Below are 21,516 nucleotides of genomic sequence, written 5' to 3'. Positions count from 1 at the left end.
CTTGTCTAATTCTCATTAAGCTTGTACTTTTTTTTTCTATGAACAGTTTATGTTTTTACCTCAGATCTTTGATGAAATTAGGTGTGATTTTAATTGGCTAATACTATATTTCACATTTGTTGAAAATTTCTGCTCATTTTTGTTTTTCTTTGTGTATTTATGTTTTTCCACATTAAAGGACATTTATTTTCAATTTCCAGGAACTTTTGAAAATGTTCCCTGAATTTCTGAATATCTTAAATAGAAGAATATAAATTTTAACTTTTCCAATTATTACTTTGAACTTCTTTCTAGAGGTTTACAGGATGCTTTTGGTGGAGTATCCTAAAGGCCACAAGCCAGTTTAACCAGTGGATATTGTTAATCCAACATCCTGATGACTGATATTGGACATTAATCCTCTGCCTAGCATTAGCTATGTGACCACGAGGAGAGTAACATTTTTGGATTAAGTAGTGTCTGCCCCTCTCCCCCACAAAAAGTAGTGTCTGCCCATGAGAATACACCTACCTGTAAACTATAAGCTCTCCTTCTTCAGAACGTACAAAGACACAAATAGAAACTGTGCTATTCAGCAGACATTATCCAATTCTCTCATAAATTCAACTGAACCCCTTTCAGCTTACCATTTGTTTTCCCTCTTCATTCTTCAGCACTCTTTTTGCTTATTTGCTTTTTTAAAATTGGAAAAAAAAAAAGAGTAATGTAATTGTCCTTTTCTTCATAAATGTCTTAGAAATTTCACTTTTGTCTCTTAGTAAGGGAAGTTCCTAACGTACAGTTTTTCCCTGACTCCTATTACTTGTTTTTTTCCCCTAAGATAAGATTTTTGTTTTTTTGGTCTTAGAAAGCATGCTGAAACTTGCAGTGCTTTTTATAACCATTTTGAAACCTCAGTTGAAGTTGAGGTATTTATGGAATCAGGTGTGGTCTTTTCGTAGGTATAAAATCTCTATTTTATTTGATCACCTGAGATCCTTCCAGTTGAAAAGAATGTTCAAATTGTTGCTGACTTCAGTGATTATAAATAACTCATTGCTTATTATGTTTAAGGGCTTCTCTTTTTATTTATTTATTTATTTTTCCATTTATTTTTATTAGTTGGAGGCTAATTAATTACCTTACAATATTGTAGTGGAGCGCATTATACAGCGTGAGGTAAGCCAGAAAGATAAAGACCAATACAGTATACTAACGCATATATATGGAATTTAGAAAGATGGTAACGATAACCCTATATGCAAAACAGAAAAAGGGCTTCTCTTATGGCTCAGCTGGTAAAGAATCTGCCTGCAGTGTTGGAGATCTGGGTCCCATCTGTGGGTTGGGAAGCTCCCCTGGAGAAGGGAAAGTCTACCCACTCCAGTATTCTTTCCTGGAGAATCCCACGGACAGAGAAGTCTGATGGGTTGCAGTCCATGGGGGTCACAAAGAGTTAGACATGACCAAGTGAGCACACAATGATAAATATTAGCCTATAGATCTATTTGGCTTTTTAAAAGATGTGAAGCTTATTTTTGCCTATTTCTCTCTAGACTGAATTGGGTAGGGCTTTGGCACGGAGGGGGAAGGGGGGAGGTGGGAGGGGGATCTAAATCATTAGATGATGGCATTAGTGGAGATCACTAAGGAATTTCCAAAAAGATTTGAGGTAACAAATCCTGAAGCAGGAAAAACATATCATGAAACTCAACTGTAATTCTTCAGTTAGATGGGAGGCAGAAAAAGGTTTTGATTAAAAATTCTGGCATTTGGTTGCCTAGGTTTAAATCCTGGCCTCAGTTCTTTCCAGCTGTTTGACCTTGGGCAAGTTACTTAATCTCTCACTACCTCCTTCTTCTCATTTATAAAATATTAATAATCGTAGTATCTGTCTTATACTTGTGATGATTAAATGAGCAAAAACATACCAAGCACTTACAATGCCACTACTGTAGTTTTTTACTTCTAGTAGAATTATTGGCAGGAAAATGGGTTTTCTAGTATCAGAAAACTTAATGAAAGTAAAAGTTGCTCAGTCGTGTCCAACTCTTTGTGACCCCATGGAGTGTACAGGCCATTGAATTCTCCAGGCCAGAATACTGGGGTGGATAGCCGTTCCCTTCTCCAGGGGATCTTAGCCTAACTTATAATCATTTTACCATTAGGAAGATAAGAAGCAAGCTAATTTTTACTTGATACCATCTGTGTTCCAGAAACTCTGCTAAGTGTTTTAGCACATAGTACCTATGCTGAAAAGCAAACCCTAGAGTGAATAATTGCTGACTTGTTGAAAAGCAAGTTTGGATATCTTGCTGATTGAACATCATCAGATAAGGACTAAGACTAGTCATATGTGTATCCTTTGCCTTATGTATTAGAGCAATTACTATACTATAGAATCAGGAGTGTAGTATTAAATAATAAATTATTTTTTATACTTCACATTGTATCTAAAACTTCTTCGGGTATTCCATGTCATGCTGAAATATAGAAATAATTGCACAGTGTAAACTACACACACACACACACATGCATATATATATACATATAATTGCATTTGTGCATGCTCAGTCAGTCAGTAATGTCCAAAACTCTTCATGACCCCATGGACTGTAGCCCACCAGACTCCTCTGTCCATGGGATTTCCCAAGCAAGAGTAGTTGGCAAACCACTGCAATATACTTGCCATGAGAACCTCATGAACTGTATAAAAGGCCTTTTAAAGAGATATGGCACCTAAAGATGAGTCCCCCAGATCTGAAGGTGTCCAATATGCTACTGGGGAAGAGTGGGGGAGAATTACCAGTAGCTCAGAGTGAATGAAACAGCTGGGCCAAAGCAGATACGATGCTCAGTTGTTGATGTGTCTGGTGATGCAAGTAAAATCTGATGCAGCAAAGAACAGTATCGTATAGGAAAACTGGATACGGTCAAGCAGGAGATGGTAAGAACGTTGACATCCTAAGAATCAGCAAACTAAAATGGACAAGAATGGGCAAATTTAATTCAGATGACCATTATATCTACTACTGTGGGCAACAATACCATAGAAGAAACAGAGTAACCCTTGTAATCAACAAAAGAGTCTGAAATACAGTACTTGGGTGCAACCTTAAAAAGGACAGAATGATCTTGGTTTGTTTCCAAGGCAAGCCATTCACCATCACAGTAATTCGAGTTTATGCCCCTACCACCGGTGGAAGAGATGGAAAGAATACATGGATGAACTGTATTAAAAAAGATCTTAATGAACCGGATTACTACGATGGTGTGGTTAGTCACCCAGAGTCAGACATTCTGGGGTGTGAAGTCAAGTGGGCCTTAAGAAGCATTGCTGTTAATAAAGCTAGTGGATGTGATGAAATTCCAGCAGAACTATTTAAATCCCTAAAGGAGGATGCCATTAAGGTTTTGCATTCATTATGTTAACAAATCTGGAAGACCCAGCAGTGGCCACAGGACTGGAAAAGGTCAATCCTCATCCCAATTCCCAAGAAGGGTGGTACCAAAGAATGTGCTGACCAGCAGACAGTTGCTCTCATCTCCCATGCTAGTAAGGTCATGCTCAAAATCTTGCATGCTAGGCTTCTTCATTATGCAAACCAAGAACCTCCAGATGTCCAAGCTGGGTTTAGAAAAGGAAGAGGAACCAGAGATCAAATTGCCAACATTCGCTGGATTATAGAGAAAGCAAGGGAATTCCAGAAAGACTTTTATCTCTATTATATCAACTATGCTAAAGCCTCTGTGTGGATCATGGAAAATATGGAAAGCTCTTAAAGAGATGGGAATACCAGACTGTCTTACCTGTCTCCTGAGAAACTGTATTCGGGTCAACAAGCAACAGTTAGAACCCCTCATGGAACAACTGATCGGTTCAAGATGGGGAAAGGAGTGCAACAGAGCTGTCTGCTGACACCCTGTTCGCTTAACCTATATGCTGAGCATATCATGAGAAATGTCAGGCTGGATGAGTTACAAGCTGGAATCAAGATAGGTGGGAGAAACATCAACAACCTCAGATATGCAAATGATACCACTCCAATGGCAGAGAGCAAAGAGGAAATAAAGAGCCTCTGATTGAAGCTGAAGGAGGAAAGTGAAAGAGCCAGCTTAAGACTAAATATTTTTTTAAAAAACCAATAAGATCCATTACTGCATGGCAAATAGAAGGGGGAAAGGTGGAAGTAGTGACAGATTTCCTCTTATTTAGCTCCAAAATCACTGCAGACAGTGACTGCAGCCATGAAATCAGAAGACGATTGCTTCTTGGCAGGAAAGTGATAACAAACCTAGAAAGGCTGTTGAAAAGCAGACATTATTCTACCAACAAAGGTACTATAGTCAAGGCCATAGTATTCCCAGTGGTCATGTATGGTTATGAAAGTTGGACCATAAAGAAAGCAGAACACCAAAGAATTGATGCCTTAGAACTGTGGTGCTGGAGAAGATTCCTGAAAGTCCCTTGGACAGCAAGGAGATCAAACCAGTCAATCTTAAAAATCAACCCTGAATATTCACTGGAAGGACTGATGCTGAACTTGAAGCTCCAGTATTGTCATCATCTGATTCAAACAGACGACTCATTGGAAAAGTCCCTGATGCTGGGAAAGATCGAGGCAAAAGGAGAAGAGGGCGTCAGAGAATGAGATGGCTGGACGGCATCACCGATACAATGAACATGAACTTGGGCAAATTCCAGGAGATGGTGGGGGACAGGGAGGCCTGGTATGCTGCTATCCATGGGGTCACAAAGAGCCCAACATGACTGGGTGACTGAACAACAACAACAAAATCAGGAATGTAATATTAAATAATAAATTATTTTTTATACTTTTACTTTATATTGTATCTAAAACTTCTTTGGGTATTCCATGTCATGTTGAAATATAGAAATAATTACACAGTGTAAACTATACATATGTATAAATATATATATGTATATATATTCTATGAGTGCATGCTCAGTCACTCAGTCCTGTCCAAAACTCTTTGCATCGTCATGGTCTATAGCCAACCAGACTCCTCTGTCCATGGGATTTCCCAGGCAAGAATACTGGAGTTGAGTCGCCATTTCCTTCTTCAGGGGATCTTCCCAACCCAGGGATCAAGCCCACTAGTATACAATAAAAACCAAGTAATGTCTTCTAGATCAGGAGCGCTGTAGTTAAAATTACCGCTCATGTGTGTTCACAATAAGACAGGCTCTTGACTTGGGTTCTGTTCTCAACACCACTTCTGTATAGTGCAGATTGTGATCTCTATAACATGCCTTTGAGCACCTAGAGCCCTAAATTGTTTGGGACAAGTTCCCAACCCAGGGGTTTACAGAGGAGTGATGTCATGCTAGGACTGCAATCCCCCGACCCCTCCCATATTTGCCCACAGGGGCTTTCTTCTTACACAGCAGCATGATTAATGCACCACCTTCTATCTGTCTTCTCTTTGTCTCCTTAGTTGGCAGAAATCCGTTACCTGGGCAATAGGGCCCTGGCTGGGTTGTAGTAATTCAACAATTCTTTTGCTCTTCACTCACTAAAAATCAATCATTTTTAGAGCCAGTCTCCACATAGTTTTAAGCCATAAGAGGTTTAAGTAGTTTGAGTGCATGGGAGGAAACATTCAATGGCTAAGGAAAGAAAATCACATTCCTTAAGTTGAGAAGTGCTAAGTGCTATCTGTATTTGATGTTGAAAATTAAATTGGTTATAACATTATGCTTTTATTGTGTGTATTTTTGACCTATCAAATTGCATGCTTTTTTTGACTGCAGGAGTTTTACAGCAGGCTTTCTGCCTTTTTAGTTTCTCAAAATGCCCAGTACTTATAAGATCTAGGTGGGAATGTGAAGTGTCAGGGAAAACTGCCTTTTTAGCTTCTCAAAATGCCCAGTACTTATAAGATCTAGGTGGGAATGTGAAGTGTCAGGGAAAATCTTGCGTATCTAGATCCTGAGGAGAAGGAAACAGATTTTTTATTTATTTATTTTTTTTTACCATTTCTAAATTTAGACAGAAAGTTTGGAAATATTTCTAAAGTGTGTTGTGCATTACCTTACTTTTTTAGTAAAATCTGCTCTTCACAAAAATTACTTGTGGAGTATAATTATCAATTACTTGGTGGTTCAAAATGATCATTTTAAACACTGATTATTATATAGTGCTGTAGCATGGTAGAGTCCAAGTTGTTGGGCTTAAGTTCTTCAGTTAGTATCTACATATAGATTTTTATGAAGTAAGAAACAAAATTTATTTGCTCCATAAATTTTAAGTGCCTGTGAGTAAAAAGGCAGGCACATAAATGCCTTCAAAGTTAATAGAGTGCTTCCCTGGCGGCTCAGACAGTAAAGAACCCACCTGGAATGCGGGAGACCTGGGTTCGATCCCTGGGTTGGGAAGATCCCCTGGAGAAGGGCATGGCAACTCACTCCAGTATTCTTCCCTGGAGAATCCCCTTGGATAGAGGAGGCTGGCGGGCTGCAGTCCATGGGGGTGCAGAGTCGGACACGGCTGAGCAAATAGGCACACAGCACAGGTTAATGTAGCACAATCACAAGTCAAGCATTTTTTGATAACCATTCTAACTCTTTTTCCTCTAGGATATTTCCTGGTTTGATGATAAAGAAAACAGCACAGGAGCCTTGACAACAATGTTAGCCATAGATATAGCACAAATCCAAGGAGTATGTATATTGCTTTTATTTTTAAATGGTGTATGTTTGTGTTAAACATGAATGCGTGTACACATATGTGTCTTTGCATATATGTAAGCTATGCTGAGATGACCCACATCATTAAGGAGACCAGGTAAGTCTCAGGGCTAACAGAGAGCTCTCAATGAAAGATATAAGGAAGCCTTTCAGTTCTGGACATTTTTAATTAAAAATAAAGGGCATTTAGGACATATAATAGGATAACCAGAGGACTACAGAAAATACCAAGAATGAGCTAGACAAAAAAGGTCAAAATTAGATAGTAATATAAGATAAAGTAACAAAATTAAAACACACAAATAACTTGGAAGTTTTAAAAGAAGAAAGTTTAATTTTTACTTTCCCCCAGAAAATAAAATCTCATTTAACGTAATATGTAACAAGTTAAATTCATGCATATCTGGAAATGGTTCTGTGCTATTGTTAAACATATCAAGTTAAAGAGTTATGTGTAATCATGACTGGTCACAATAGGTGTAAATAAAATTCACACTTATGCACAATATTCAAAATTAACAACAGAATGACCAGCATAATGTATGTCAAAGTGATGCTTAATAAGTATGGGGAGTAGGATAGTATGGAAGAGATAAAGAGTAATTTATTAGTTTTCATCCAGTTATTTTAATAAAATTAATCTTTTATTACAAGTGGGATTTCAACTACGATTGAGAAAAGAAATGCAAAACAAAATTTTTCCACTTTGAATTTAAGTGAGATAAAGTTTTTGATCTCTTTGTTAAAATAAGAATTCTACCAGAGTTATAAACTTTCCTTTTTCCTTATGCATGTGGAGAAAAGGAAAGTCAATGATGCACCTCCGAATGACAGAAAAATCTTAACAGGTTTTGGTTGTTGTTATTGTTTAGAAATATTGAAATGTTGATTACAGCATTGTTATCAGAGCAACAAATTGTCAACTAAAACAGCTCTTCAAAATTGTATTTTCTTTTGGAAGCTATTTCCACAAGACATGGCCACTATTCTAATTTTTGTAACTTTTGCAAAACCTCTTTGTTCAATATATACATGCAAGGAGGTAGATTTCTAATACTAGAAAATAGAGCAAGTTGGTGACAATTATAAACATTCACATGCTTCTGTATTGGTTTAGAAAACTAATTTTATGATGTAGAAAGACCTAGAGAGGAAAGGGGGAATCATCTTCATCGCTTCCTGAAACTCTTTTTTATCATTTTTAAAACAAGGCTCTAAATTTCATTGAATAGCATTTAAATTTTAAAGTAAGGCTGAGGAGTTGGGTTTTACTGATATAAATGGGGAAAAAATGATGGATAGAATTTCACTTAGTCATTAAATAATAAGGATAGTAATCCTCCATAGCACAATGGAATTAGATGAATGACAACATCTGTGTTTAGAAATTCAAGGGTTCACTAAATTTGGCAGAAATATCAGTCCCTATAATTCCATTTGGATCTCCATTCTACAAACCTTGTTTTTCTTTCTTTTTTTTTTTTGCTTTGCTGTGTGAATGTTTTTCTCTTACTCTCTTTTAAGAATTCAGTGAAACAGGTATTCTTACTACCAGCTATACTTGATAAGCAAGACATTTCTTTTAGTAAGTATTTGCTTGAATGAAAAGAACAAATTAGTACTAAAGACCAACATTGCTTTCCTAAAATTCCTTAGTTGTGTCAAATGATAATGTTGTCTCTCATCAAGAGAAATTAATGAGAATATTTGTCAGTGTGGTTCCTTATAAGCATTTGACTAATACCATTTGATCATTTGAAAATTCCTGTTGCAGTTAGTAAATGTTGTTCTCATGATAACTTCTGGGCAAGTCAAATCATTTTCATTGAATAAGAAGTAGCTAAAGACTAGATGGCTGGAATACCGATGACCCATTTAAAGTTGCAGAACTTGAAAAGCAAAGCAACCAAAGAAGGATACCAAGAATGAGACTGTATCTAATGGCATATAATTCACATAAACCCTTGCATTGCCATATATAGGTAGAATCATATCTAACTTGAATGGATTCTCTTTCTACTAAAGGAGGAATTATTTACAAATCCCATTTGACCACTATTTCTTTACTCACAAAGACACACTACACTAGAGATGAATCAAAAACCAATAATTCAGGGTCATATGTCCTATCATATCAACTTAAGGAAGATATATTTCCATCTCAGTTTCTTCATCATGCAATTTCAGTCACATGTTACTTTTATCAAATGTGTTAGGGTAAATGTTCATGAACTAGCCTCTTAATAAATATTATTATGAAACCCTTACTAATGACCAAAAGTCTAAGCTCCTGGTCATTTTTAGATGTTCTGATACTCAGAGTCATGAGAAAGACATGTTAGTGAACTAAGGTTATAGGACAAAATGATTCCTGAAACAGTTGATTGAATACAACCAATTTAACTGGTATTATTTCAGCCCCAAGGTAATGGCTTACTGCCAGTACAGCTGTCAACAGACTATTTTCTGTGTAAAATGTAGTTTTATTAAAGGTATAGAGCCGTATTAAATTCTTTGGGAGACTGAATTTCACAGAATTACAAGGTACTATTTCTGTATATTTTAGCAACTCCTCTTCATCAACCAGAAGTCTTACCTCACTTTTGTCCATAAGAAAGTGTTATTGATGCCACAATGTACGCTTGATATACCAGTGACAGACACAATGTTAGTTCCAAGAATTCTCCTTATCAGAACTATAGTTACATTGCCCCCCCAGAAATAAAAATTTCATTTATTAATTCCAAGAGCCCAATGAATTGATTAGGTAGAGCTTGGCTATCATTGCCTAGGCAATGGTGACCTCACTTCTTGATTTAATTTTTTGACGTGGAAAGAGTATAAAACAGCTTAACATTACTTACAATTCAAACAATGTGAGTAGTCACTGAAATCACTTTACCACAGTATAATGTTGGTGTATAACTGCTGTTTGCCTTACAATTTTAGGTTGAATTCATTGAGACATTATCAAGTCTACAGCAAAACCTAATATCCAAAACCACAATGAACAAGGTGGTTCTTTTTATAAAGAAAAATTTCAATCTCAGCCCTGAACTCAATACTCCATAGTAAAACTTTACCACTGCTAAACCCACAAATTGTTGGGAAGACAAATCAAGAAGTTCAACTTCCACTTTTGACCAAAAAAATAAGAGAAAGCTATAGGGACAAATCGACTTCATTCAGCATACTGGTCCAATAATGTGTAATAAATTCATTTAGTTTCCACAAAATATTAATGAATACAATGAATAACAACAGGCCTTAAACACCTTCATTTTCACAAACTTTATGAATTTGTCCAACTAAACCTTTTTTTTTCCTCTACAAATATTTTTGCCACAATCAGTTGTACATCTTAGCAGGTTACACTTCAGGTTGTACTCATCTAGGTTTTTGTCTCAAATTCTTTGAAAATATTCTCAACTGTAGTTGTTGCATACAGATTATCCACAGCAGCTAACTTTTCAGTCACTTCAAATTTTTCAGTCACTTCAGTCACTTCACTTTGATATTGACTCCTCAAAAAAAACAACAATTAAGCAGTATCAGTATTTAGTTCAACCCATCAAGAGCCAGGGAAACTACTCAAAATGACCTTCAAAATAATTTTCAATTGATCATTGAGATTTCTGCTGTTCTCAACTTTTTGAGCAATAATTCTCATCAAGATACTAATCATCTGATATAAGTTTATCCTCTCTGAACACATTTCTTCCACTGCTTCAATCAAACATGATTTAATTAATTCACTATCTGTGACTTTCTTGACTTAGCTAATAAATGAGCTGCTCAGAAACTTATTTAGATTCAGCCTCATTTTCACTTTTTAGTTTTATGAATAAATTGTTAAGATGTGTTATTCCATTTTAATTTTCTAATTTTTATAAATGTTACTTTCCTGTGAATTAGGAATTTTATGATGAGTGCTGTCTGCAAATGTTGACATGTTCTGTTTATTTTTAGAACTCTACAGTATCATAGCATAATAAACACAACACTGTGGCATCTAATTAGAACACAAAGTGATCCATAGCCTATTCTGCCTTAAAAGCAGACGTCCCAAAGTCCACTTTTCTCTTCCTTTCTTGTCTTTAGATGATGGACATCAATGGTAATTTTAAAAACTTGAATAAAATACCATAGTACTGCAACACATGTGGCACTCAACAAGCTGCCAGATCAGTGTCCTCACACTGAGCATCAGTGCACAGTGAGCCGCGGGGCACATGGGTTTCTCTAGCAACGCCTCAACTTCCATCAGTGCAGTGCCCAGATAGCGGCAGACAACAGGCGAACAAAGAGACATGGCTGGGTTTCAATAAAACTTTGTTTCTGGACACTGACATGTTTCATTTGTAGGAGTTTGATGTGGGTCTTTTTCATTTACCCTCCTTATCTCTTAACTTTTTGAGTGTATGCTATACAATTATAATAACTTTTAAGGCCACTGTCTGCTACATCTAACATTTCTGTCAGTTCTGAATCAGTTTCAATTTATTGATTTTTATGCTCATTAAGGGTCTTTTTTTGCTGCTTTTGGGCATACCTGATAATTTCTGACTAGATGCCACATGTTGTGAATATAAATTTTGAGGTGCTGAATATTTTTGTGTTTCTATAAATATTTTTGTCTTGTTCTGGGATGCAGTTAAATTACCTGGAAACAGTTTGATGTTTGGGAGGGGGTGGGTCTTGATTTTAAGATTTATTAAGCAAGACTGGAGTCAACTACTGAGGCAAGACATGCGCTACCCAATGCCAGGTGAATAATGAGGTTTTCCAGTCAGGCTGATATGACCAATCACTATTTCTAGCCTTCACACGTGCATCGTTCAATTGAATACTCAAGGGGGACCCTTTCTGGATATTTAGATTTCTTTCTGTATACCTTTAGTGTTCTGTATTGCAAATGCTAGCTTCCTTGGACTCTCCAGACTCTCAGCTTTGTCTATTCCACTTAGTCAGTCTGGTGGGCTCTGTCTTAGAGGGCTTAGAGTTCACCCTATCCTACAGCCTTGAAGCCCTTTCAAGGCGTAAGCTGGGGCAATCATAGGGCTCACCTTGTTTGTTTCCCATTTTCCTTGCTTGCCTTAGGTCTAGTATCTTGAAATTTATTGTTTCATATATTTTGTCTATTTTTTATTTGTTTCAGCTGAAAGGACAAATTCATTCCTTCTGTTCATGTTAGCCAGAAGCAGAAATCCTGCCATATGGAGTTTTATTTTCTACAATTACATACTGAATTTACTTCCATTTATTTTCTTATGGTACCAATTTTCTGGAATTTTCATATCAAAGTTGTATTCCCCACATTTAGCACAGTACCTTGGACAGAGTGAAGTCTCTCAGTTGTGTCTGACTCTTTGTGACTCCATGGACTGTAGCCCACCAGGCTTCTCCATCCATGGGGTTTTCCAGGCAAGAAGACTGGAGTGGGTTGACATTTCCTTCTCCAGGGGATCTTCCCCACCCATGGATTGAACCTAGGTCTCCTGCATTGAAGGCAGACGCTTTACCCTCTGAGCCACCAGGGAAGTCCCTTGGACGTAGTAGATACTCCATAATTGTTATCTGCAGAACTATTTAATTATGACTTTCTGCTCTTAATTTTCAAGGAAAAATTCTATTAATCTGCACATTGATAAAGAATCTAAAGAAGTTTAATTAAATTTCTTCTGATTTCCAGTTCTAAATTCTTTCCAGAACTACACTATTACTGTAGGCTTTAAAGGCAATTTTTTATTTTCCTTTAGTTCTTGTAGAATTTTTCAAGACTGAATTTTTAAAAAGAATTCTTCCTGGAATAAGAAAGATATATTCAGATCTTTCTTATCCTGCTACCATCACCAAAAGGCAGGGACTGTGGCCTGTCCATGGCTGCATTGACTGAATATTTCAATAAGTTTCTGGTAGCTTAAACTAAAGTACCACGTAGAAAGGTATATGATCTTATTTTCAAGAAGCAGATTAGTACAAAAGTGGATAACTCAAGTTTGTTGAATAAGCAAGGATATGCAAGTACAAGTCAGGTTATAGAAAGTTCTTATGTCCTAAACAAAACGTTCAAACACAAGACTGTTCCATCAAAAATTTGACAAGTTTACACTTGAATGTTTTTAGACATGAGGTTGGTATGCATAGTGTATAGCCTAATTTTCAGTGATTCTCAAATGTTCATCTACTGTGGCATCTACAGTTCATCTACTGTACTTCTCCCTCTCTTTCCAGCACACTGCATAATTTTATACACAAAAGCTACAATCCTCAGCATACTTTCTATCTTTCCTCTTCTGGTTTTCTACCTCTTTACTTCCTTTTGATCTACTGTCAAGAATTGTAATTTTTAAAGAAACTAGGATAAAAACAGAGGAAGGCAGTGAAGAAAGGAACTATATTATGGCCACCTAACAGGAAATATCCAAACAGAAAAGAATAACTGTCCACTAGATATATTTCATACTTCTGTTAATATAGATATAGTGCTAAGAACTGTGATCTGAAAAAGGAAAAGTCATTGACTTCAAACTAAGAAACTACAAAGTGGAAATTAATGAATGTATAAAGGCCTACAAAATATAGCTATCAAGTAATTGATGGCAAGTAATTTCTCAGTAATACCTAGATAAATTTTATATTAAAAGAATATCTTATTCTTAACAAAACCTGATTGTAATTTTTTAAAATACTTCTATTTTATAGAAAAATATATAGAGTTTATGTGGCTATAGGGGCATTCCATAGTTAATTTGATGTGGGGTGGGACCTTCAACATTACAAGTGCTTAAGTTCCACAGCCTCTTCCTCCAACTATATGATCTATATAACTCTGAAACTCATGGTGCGGGTGGAAGGAAAGAAGCAAGTTGACAGTATATTAGTTTGCTAGGTTGCTGTAACCAAGTACCACAGTCTGAGTGGCTTAAACAACAGGAATTTATTTCCTCATGGCTCTAAAGGTTAAAAGCCCAAGTTAAAAATGTTGGCATGGTTGGTTTCATTCTGCATCCTCTCACCTTGACTTATATATCGTTTTCTTCTTCTTGTGTCCCCACATGGTCTTTCCTCTGTGCAAACATGTCCACATTGAAATTTCCTTTTTTTAAAAAAGTAAGGAAACCAATCATATTGGAGTAGGGTTCACCCTCAAAAACCTCATTTTAACTTAATCACCTCTTTAAGGACCTTATCTCTAAATGCAGTCACATTCTGAGGAACTGGGAGTCAGAATCTCAACATATGAATTTGGGTGGGAGGTGTAGGACAATTCAGTCATAATATACACATCATATATCTCTGCATCATCCAGAACCCTCAAGAGACAGAGTGTGAGTAAGTATTAAATACCAAATGATGTTCTTATTTCAACCTCATTGATTAGAGTCAGTCTGTAATAAACACCTTAAGGCATATTTAAAATACATTACCTGTCTGTCTGTCTGTCTGAATTTGCAGTATTTAGTGGTTTGTTTGGTGTTTGCTATTGTTATTTGTTTTTACTTTGGGGGAGTTTTCTTTCATAGTTCAGTGAAAGATGGGAAAATAGTGAATCATTATGAAATGCAGTCTTGAAACTAAAACCACAAAAAAATTTTTAGGAATAAATCAGAGCCCTCTCTGATAGCTCAGTTGGTAAAGAATTTGCCTGCAGTATAGGAGACCCCAGTTTGATTCCTGGGTCAGGAAGATCCCCTGGAGAAAGGAATGGCTACCCACTCCAGTGTTCTGGCCTGGAGAATTCCATGGACTGTATAGTCCATGGGGTCACAAAGAGTTGGACACAGCTGGACAACTTTTTACTTCACAGAACCCTGTGGGGAAAGAAGATTTTTCATTAATGTTATTTTAATGATGATACTAATTTGGGGGGGGATATGTCAGTGAATAGTAATATCATTTTTTAGAGAAGCAATTTGACAATATCTATGAAGAATGAAAGGGTATACACCCTTTAGCATATAATTCCAGGCTAGGAATTTAATATCAGGAGATAAAAGATGAGCACAAAGATTTTGCACAAAGATGCTCATTATGTCTTTGTTCTTAGTAGTGAAAAATTGGGAGCAATCTACTAAAAATTTTTTGAAGATTATTTAATGACTCATGAAAAAGCTTGCAGTGTAATATAAAGGGATTAAAAAAGCAGGATACAATGCTGAATACACACAATAATCCTAATCTGAATGTGTATGTATTTATGTCTGGAAGGATGTCATTTTAAACATTATTTAGACCTTTTCCAATGACCATGTTTTCATGATCAGAGCAAAACATATGTTCTAAAAAGTGAATTGATATCCTAGTTGATTGTAGCTATGTTTATAGGTATATAGGGGCTTCCTTTTTTCATCCTAGCATAAAGGAGCTTAAAATTTCAAGGCATGTAGTTCTCATCAAACAGTGATGAAGATATTTCTACCTATTTTGAGTTTTTTCCCCAAATTTCTCTTATGTTATTTTATACCATAATGTTTTCAACTCCTTTTCTATCTTGATGTTGCCTCTGTAGAATTTTGCTGAGTGAAATTCTTATAAAGTGCAGAAAAGGGAAGATATTATATACAAAGGATATACTTCAGTGAATATCCTCATTCAATTCAGCACTAGTATAGTACAGTAGCTAAGAGTACCAGCCCTTTTTCGGTATAAGAGGAAGGGGCAGCACTGGGTTTTGGAGACCACATATGGTGAGTTGGGCATTCATATGAGGCACCAGCCTCATGCAGGAAAGCAAAACCAGAGTGTGCAGAGAAGAGGGTACGCTTCCTGGGCAGAGACAGGGGTCATGATAGCAGATTGGTCATGATCTGCATGATAGCAGAGAGACTGATCATGAAACTCTATTAAAGAAAATGGGAGCTAGGTTTCTTACTGTTGAAGAAGTGGATAACAAATATTAGAAGGGAGAAAGCCAGAAATAATAACCTTGTGTTTTTTTTAATTGGAACTGGATGTATTGATATAAACCCATGGATTTCAAGAAATGTAAAGAGAGAAATAAATATAGATTTCAATATGTGCATGCATCTACATACACACACACACACACACACACACACACACACTCTCCAGTTATATCCACTAACATTCCACTGATAATGAACACAACTAGTGCTATATATTGACTTCTTTTATATATATATATATATATATATTGACTTCTAAATAACATCCTCCACTAACAGGAACTCAGACTCCTTGAAGAAATGACAAATTTAAGGTGTAGGCCTAGAAAATATTTTTGTATCAGAAAGAAATATATCCAAAGAATAATAGGAACAATTCAAAGGACTTTTGACATAAGGTATACAAATAAAACATAGTGACTGCATAGTATAGGACATTTTAAAACTCTTCAGTATTATTTAATCTCTAAACAGACTTCTCTGGTGTTTTAGATGGTTAAGAATCTGTAATGGCTACCTGCTCCAATATTCTTACCTGTAGAATTCCATGGATAGAGGAGTCTGGCAGGCTACAGTCTATGGGATCACAGCCAGACACAACTGAGGGACTAAAAAAAAAAATCTCTAATTCTTGGGCTGACCCAAAAGTTCATTTGGTTTTTCTGTAAGATATTATGGAATATATTCAAAATAAAAATCTATGTATAAATCCCCCCCAAAAAAACTTATTTTGCAAGAAACTATCATAGCAATTCTTATAAACTTAAAATTAACTGGCTTTTCCCCAATTTATGTCTGATTATAGGCAACAGGTTCAAGGGTTGGTGTCTTAACACAAAATGCAGTTAATATGGGACTTTCAGTTATCATTTCCTGCATGTGCGGATGGGAGATGACACTGCTGATTCTGAGTGTTGCTCCAGCACTCGCTTTCACAGGAATGATTGAGACAGCAGCAATGACTGGATTTGCCAACAAGGATAAGCAAGCACTTACGCGTGCTGGAAAGGTAAAATAAAGACCATTGTTACCATCATAATATTTCAAGAGAAAATCAATAAGAGATTCCATTTTTAACATTAACTTCCTTTCTTAAGAATCTGTAAAGTGGTGTATATGTATTGAAATCCATACAAATCAATTTAGGATGGGTATAGATATGTCATAGCGGTAGGGGGTACATAATTTAGAGCATGGGCTATGCCGTCAAATTGGCTGAATTAGAATCCAGATTCTATCACTAACAAATGTGTGATATGAGCAAGTTATATCAACATTTCTGGACTTCAATTTCTTCCTTATAAAGTAGAAATAAAATACTATCCACTTATAGATCTTTATGAGTACTACAGAAAACAGTCTTATTAGGTATATGCAATAGTATCTGGAAAGCAATATGCACTCAATAATGTCAGTCAGTATTACTGTTAGCAAATTGTGGGGGAATTTGTTAACATTGTGATTGCCCATTCTCTAATTATTGAATAATTAAATTTCTTGAATAATTACGGGTATTCCATTTTTCAAAATAAAGAGGAAATATAATATTTACTAAATGCAAGGCAAGGTACTGCTAATGGGAGTGCCTAAAACAAAACTTTATACTGATCAAAATGAACAATGTATTTACTTAGAAAATGCTATGACATATATAACTTTCTTCCCTGGTACCTCAGTCAGTAAAGATTCTGCCTGCAATGCAGGAGACCAGGGTTCAACTTGGGATAGGAAGATCCCCTGGAGAAGGAAATGGCAACCCACTCCACTATTCTTGCCTGGAAAATCTCATGTACAGAGGAGCCTGGTGGGCTACAGTCCATGAGGTTGCAAGGGTCGGACATGACTTAGCAACTAAACCCACATGTAACTTTCCCAGGATCAGTCATATTCATAACAATCATCATTGTAGTAGAGATTTAGGGAAATATTGGAAATGTAGTACCATAATATCTAAGAATTGAAAGAGATGTCATTTGATCCAGCCACTCACCCAAAGTAGGAATCTCTTACGTAACATCCCTGTTGAGTGTCTATCCATTTCTATCCACCCTTTGCTCCAGTTGCAGGTGGTATATTACTTTCCCAGGCTGTTGCCTACCTCTTAGATAATAGTCAACTTTTTTGTTTGTTTGCTTTTGGGGACCTTCTATCCTTCTCGGTTTTCATCTCAGTAGGGGTCCAAAACCTGTTTCTCATGACTTTAGGAAGCTGCATCATGTAAATGTGAAGTCTTCTCTTGGCCACCTAGCCCAAGATATAGTATTAAAGATTTATATCAAAGTTGGTGAACATGCCTGAGTATGAAAATGATTTTAATATTCTTATGGTCTGAATCACAGTGACTGTATCAGATTAGATGTAGTATGAATATTCATGAATAGGGATTCAATGAAGCACAAGACTCAAATAAATCAGGTTTTCATGACCCTTGGGCCTTTCCACCTTTCCTGCACTAGATAAGGACCTTTAGGTTGTCTGCTGCTGCTGCTAAATAGCTTCAGTCGTGTCCGACTCTGTGCGACCCCATAGACGGCAGCCCACCAGGCTCCCATGTCCCTGGGATTCTCCAGCTTGAGCAAAAAGACTGAACCGTTTAGCGTGTATTTGCCTCAGAGGGCTGAAATTTTGTTCAGCCCTCCGTGTGTTTGCAAATTATCACAATTCCAAGTTAATCTGGTCCTAATTAATTGTATTTTATTCATCTTAATTTTTAGGTCATGAGCTTTAGTTATAAATCAAAAATCTTTGATTTTTCCTTATTGCATTATTAGAGTAACCTCAGACTATACAATTACTAATTCCAATCAAATAGGCAATGTGTCCTTTTCTCACTGGCTTTTTAATCTGTCACTTTACCAAGCACCAAAACTTAGAACATGGACCAGTAAAACATATTGGTCCTTCTTTGGTTGCATGTATAGATTTGGACAAATCATCAAATGTTTTATTTTTCAGATTTAAAATTACCATATTAGTTTTTTTTTTTTTAATTTATTTTCTAAGGCTGTCTTATTAGTCCTTTCTCCCTTGTGAAAAGTGAACCCAAGATTTTGGGTTCATTTCTCTTTATTTTCCTCAAGATTTCAGCATTCTTATCCATTTTCCTTATGTACTGCAAAATATTACAAATGGAGGTTTCTTTGTGTTTCTTTTGAAATTATGAGAATTTAGAGCAGAATCCAGGTGTCCTGAGCATGGTCTAGATATCCAATTCTCTCCCATAACCCAAGTTTCCCTTCAAATAACCTTGAGTGTCTACCTAGGTCTTCATCTGTTCCACAGTCCACTCTGCCAGTCTGGAAGCAGACTGTCAAAGCAGGAAATTTCTCTTTCAGATCAACATGTGTTCTCATGTCCAAATTATTCTAAGCCAAAATTCTCCTCCATATTTGATACCTCTTCTTTTTGAAAACTATGTAACTATGAAGAAGCATTAATATATTTAAACTAAATATCATTTTTAAGGGATATCTCTGGCAATCCAGTGGTTAAAAATCCATGCTTCATTGCAGGGAGCACAGCTTCGATCCCTGGTTGGAGAACTAAGATCCTATGTGCTGTGCGGTGCAGCAAATAATTGAATAAATAAATATCCTTTTAAGGTTACAGAAATCAAAATGAAAAATAGCCATAAAATATCTTATACAGAATTGGAAAGACATACTCCATGTTACTTTATGGCAGTGTTCCTAAGTCCTTGGGCTGCTATTTGCATTTCTGTGCTAGAATGAAATAATTATTTGTTTGATTCTCTCTGCTGTCTTTTTTGGGCTTCCCTGGTGGCTCAGAGGTTAAAGCATCTGCCTGAAATGCAGGAGACCCAGGTTCAATCCCTGGGTCAGGAAGATCCCCTGGAGAAGGAAATGGCAACCCACTCCAGTATTCTTGCCTGGAGAATCCCATGGACAGAGGAGCCTGGTAGGCTACAGTCCACCGCTTGAATTAGCTCATAATTCATAAGACAGCTCCTTTGCATAGTTACATATGGATATAATGTTCACTAATATTTGATCCCTCTCCTTATGGAACTAGTCTAAATAGAAATTCAATGAAGACTTAAAGAAGGCTAAATTTAGATCAGTGGACAAAATCTTTTCAAAAGGAATTTTCCTTGAGTGTATTATCCTGATATATTACTTTCTTATTTTGTCCATGGGATTGCAAAAAGAGTCAGACACAACTTAGCAACTAAACAACAGTCTTATTTTGGGGAAAGGAAAAAAGAAGCTAAGAAAACTTATCAGAAAAACTTATTGACTTGATGTACTTAACATATCTTCAACGTGACTGTAATTCACAATCAGAAGTTTAACCACTACTAATTTGATTTCTCTTTTATTATCTTGTTTTATAAGATAGCAACTGAAGCTGTGGAGAACATACGTACTGTAATGTCATTAACAAGAGAAAAAGCCTTTGAGCAAATGTATGAGGACGCGCTTCAGACTCAGCACAGGTGAATGTAGATTCATACTGATTGTATTAACTATAGTTTGTTCCTATAAAGACAGTACTCCTGGGTTTCTGCAGTGGTTTGCCTGCCAATTCATTTGCTCTGGAATCATTCCTAATAATGGCATATCAGAATTTCTCACATAAGTCCACCAAGAGGAGACTAGAGAGAGGAGTTGAGAGTAAGCACATTTAGAACATATGTTTTAGGTCCTCTCACATTGCCATAAACTATAACTGAGTGAGCATTTTATTATTTCCATGAAACAAGGTTGAGGAATAACATATTTAAGAAAGAAATAATATTACTTAGCCCTTTATACTGAATCTCTAAAATAGTTCACATTTAAAACAAATATATACACATCAAAGGTGATCACTTCTTTTAATTTTAAACTAGTCCTCCTTACTTTATCAGAAAGATAGCTTTGTATTCTTTCACACTTATGCTTCTTTGGTTAGTACTGCCCTTTAATTTCCACCATTTATTCTCTTAGTGCAAGATTAGGATAGAAAATATTTTTAAGCCAAATCTCTTTAACTCTTTCATTAGGTCTTCTTTAACAGACCTTGCCCATTCATTTGAAAATACATAGAGTCAGTTTTGTTACATCGAACTACAGAGCCATATAGCTATAGGGAAAATCATTATTTCTGTTGTTTTCTCTGTAATAATTACTAGTAGTTAAAAAGGTAAATTCTTTTTTTAATTCTTAGAAGAAATTCTTTAAAATTCTAAATAATAATGTATCTTGTTTTCTATATTCATTTCTCTACATTTATTTAAAGACCTTGCTATACCTCATGCCCCATTATCTGGTAAATTTTGTGCATTTCAGAAATACCTTGAAGAAAGCACAGATCATTGGAATCTGTTATGCATTCAGCCATGCCTTCGTATATTTTGCCTATGCAGTGGGATTTCGATTTGGAACTTACTTAATTCAAGCAGGACGAATGACCCCAGAGGGCATGTTCATGTAAGTCATGCAAATATATAAACTCTGTAAACGGGTTATGTACTTAAAGTAACCAGAAAGATGTCTAGTTTAGAGTGCATTATCGTTTAAATAATATATGTGCAAAAGACATACTGGGAAATTTTTTAAAAAATTGTTATTTAATAAGTACAGTCAAGTCAGTAAAATACTGATGTAACAGGTGTATGTGTGTGTGCTGTTGCTTCAGTAGTGTCTGATTCTCTGAGACCCTCCGCACTGTAGCCCGCCAGCCTTCTCTGTCCATGGGATTCTCCAGGCAAGAATACTGGAGTGTTGCCATTTCCTTCTCCAGCACAGGTACTCTGAATTAAACTCTCAAATGAATCACTTACTACTTCGGTTTACTAGATGTGGGAATGTAAGGTAGACTATGTCTTCTTGTTATCCATTATCTCTCCAGGTAGAGATGGCTTTAACAAATATGATTGTATTATTATTGAACTGTGTCCTATTTTTTAGTTTT

The 21,516-nt window shown here is 36.1% G+C and overlaps 1 protein-coding gene and 1 non-coding gene across 2 annotated transcripts in view; both read left to right on the top strand.

Annotated features, from left to right (window-relative positions):
- ABCB5 (ATP binding cassette subfamily B member 5) overlaps positions 1-21,516 on the top strand; it is a 117,044-nt gene that overhangs the window by 75,456 nt on the left and 20,072 nt on the right. The window contains exons 19-22 of the mRNA XM_070473281.1: positions 6,581-6,664; positions 16,406-16,609; positions 19,956-20,056; positions 20,892-21,032. Of these exons, the coding sequence (XP_070329382.1) occupies positions 6,581-6,664; positions 16,406-16,609; positions 19,956-20,056; positions 20,892-21,032 (530 nt within the window). The remainder of the gene's footprint in view (positions 1-6,580; positions 6,665-16,405; positions 16,610-19,955; positions 20,057-20,891; positions 21,033-21,516) is intronic.
- Positions 19,374-19,446, top strand: TRNAF-GAA (transfer RNA phenylalanine (anticodon GAA)). The gene has a single exon. It is a non-coding gene; the product is annotated as a tRNA-Phe (tRNA).

Source organism: Odocoileus virginianus, chromosome 1, assembly GCF_023699985.2.
Source record: "Odocoileus virginianus isolate 20LAN1187 ecotype Illinois chromosome 1, Ovbor_1.2, whole genome shotgun sequence".
NCBI lineage: Eukaryota > Metazoa > Chordata > Mammalia > Artiodactyla > Cervidae > Odocoileus > Odocoileus virginianus.
This window is presented reverse-complemented; position numbering and strand designations above follow the sequence as displayed.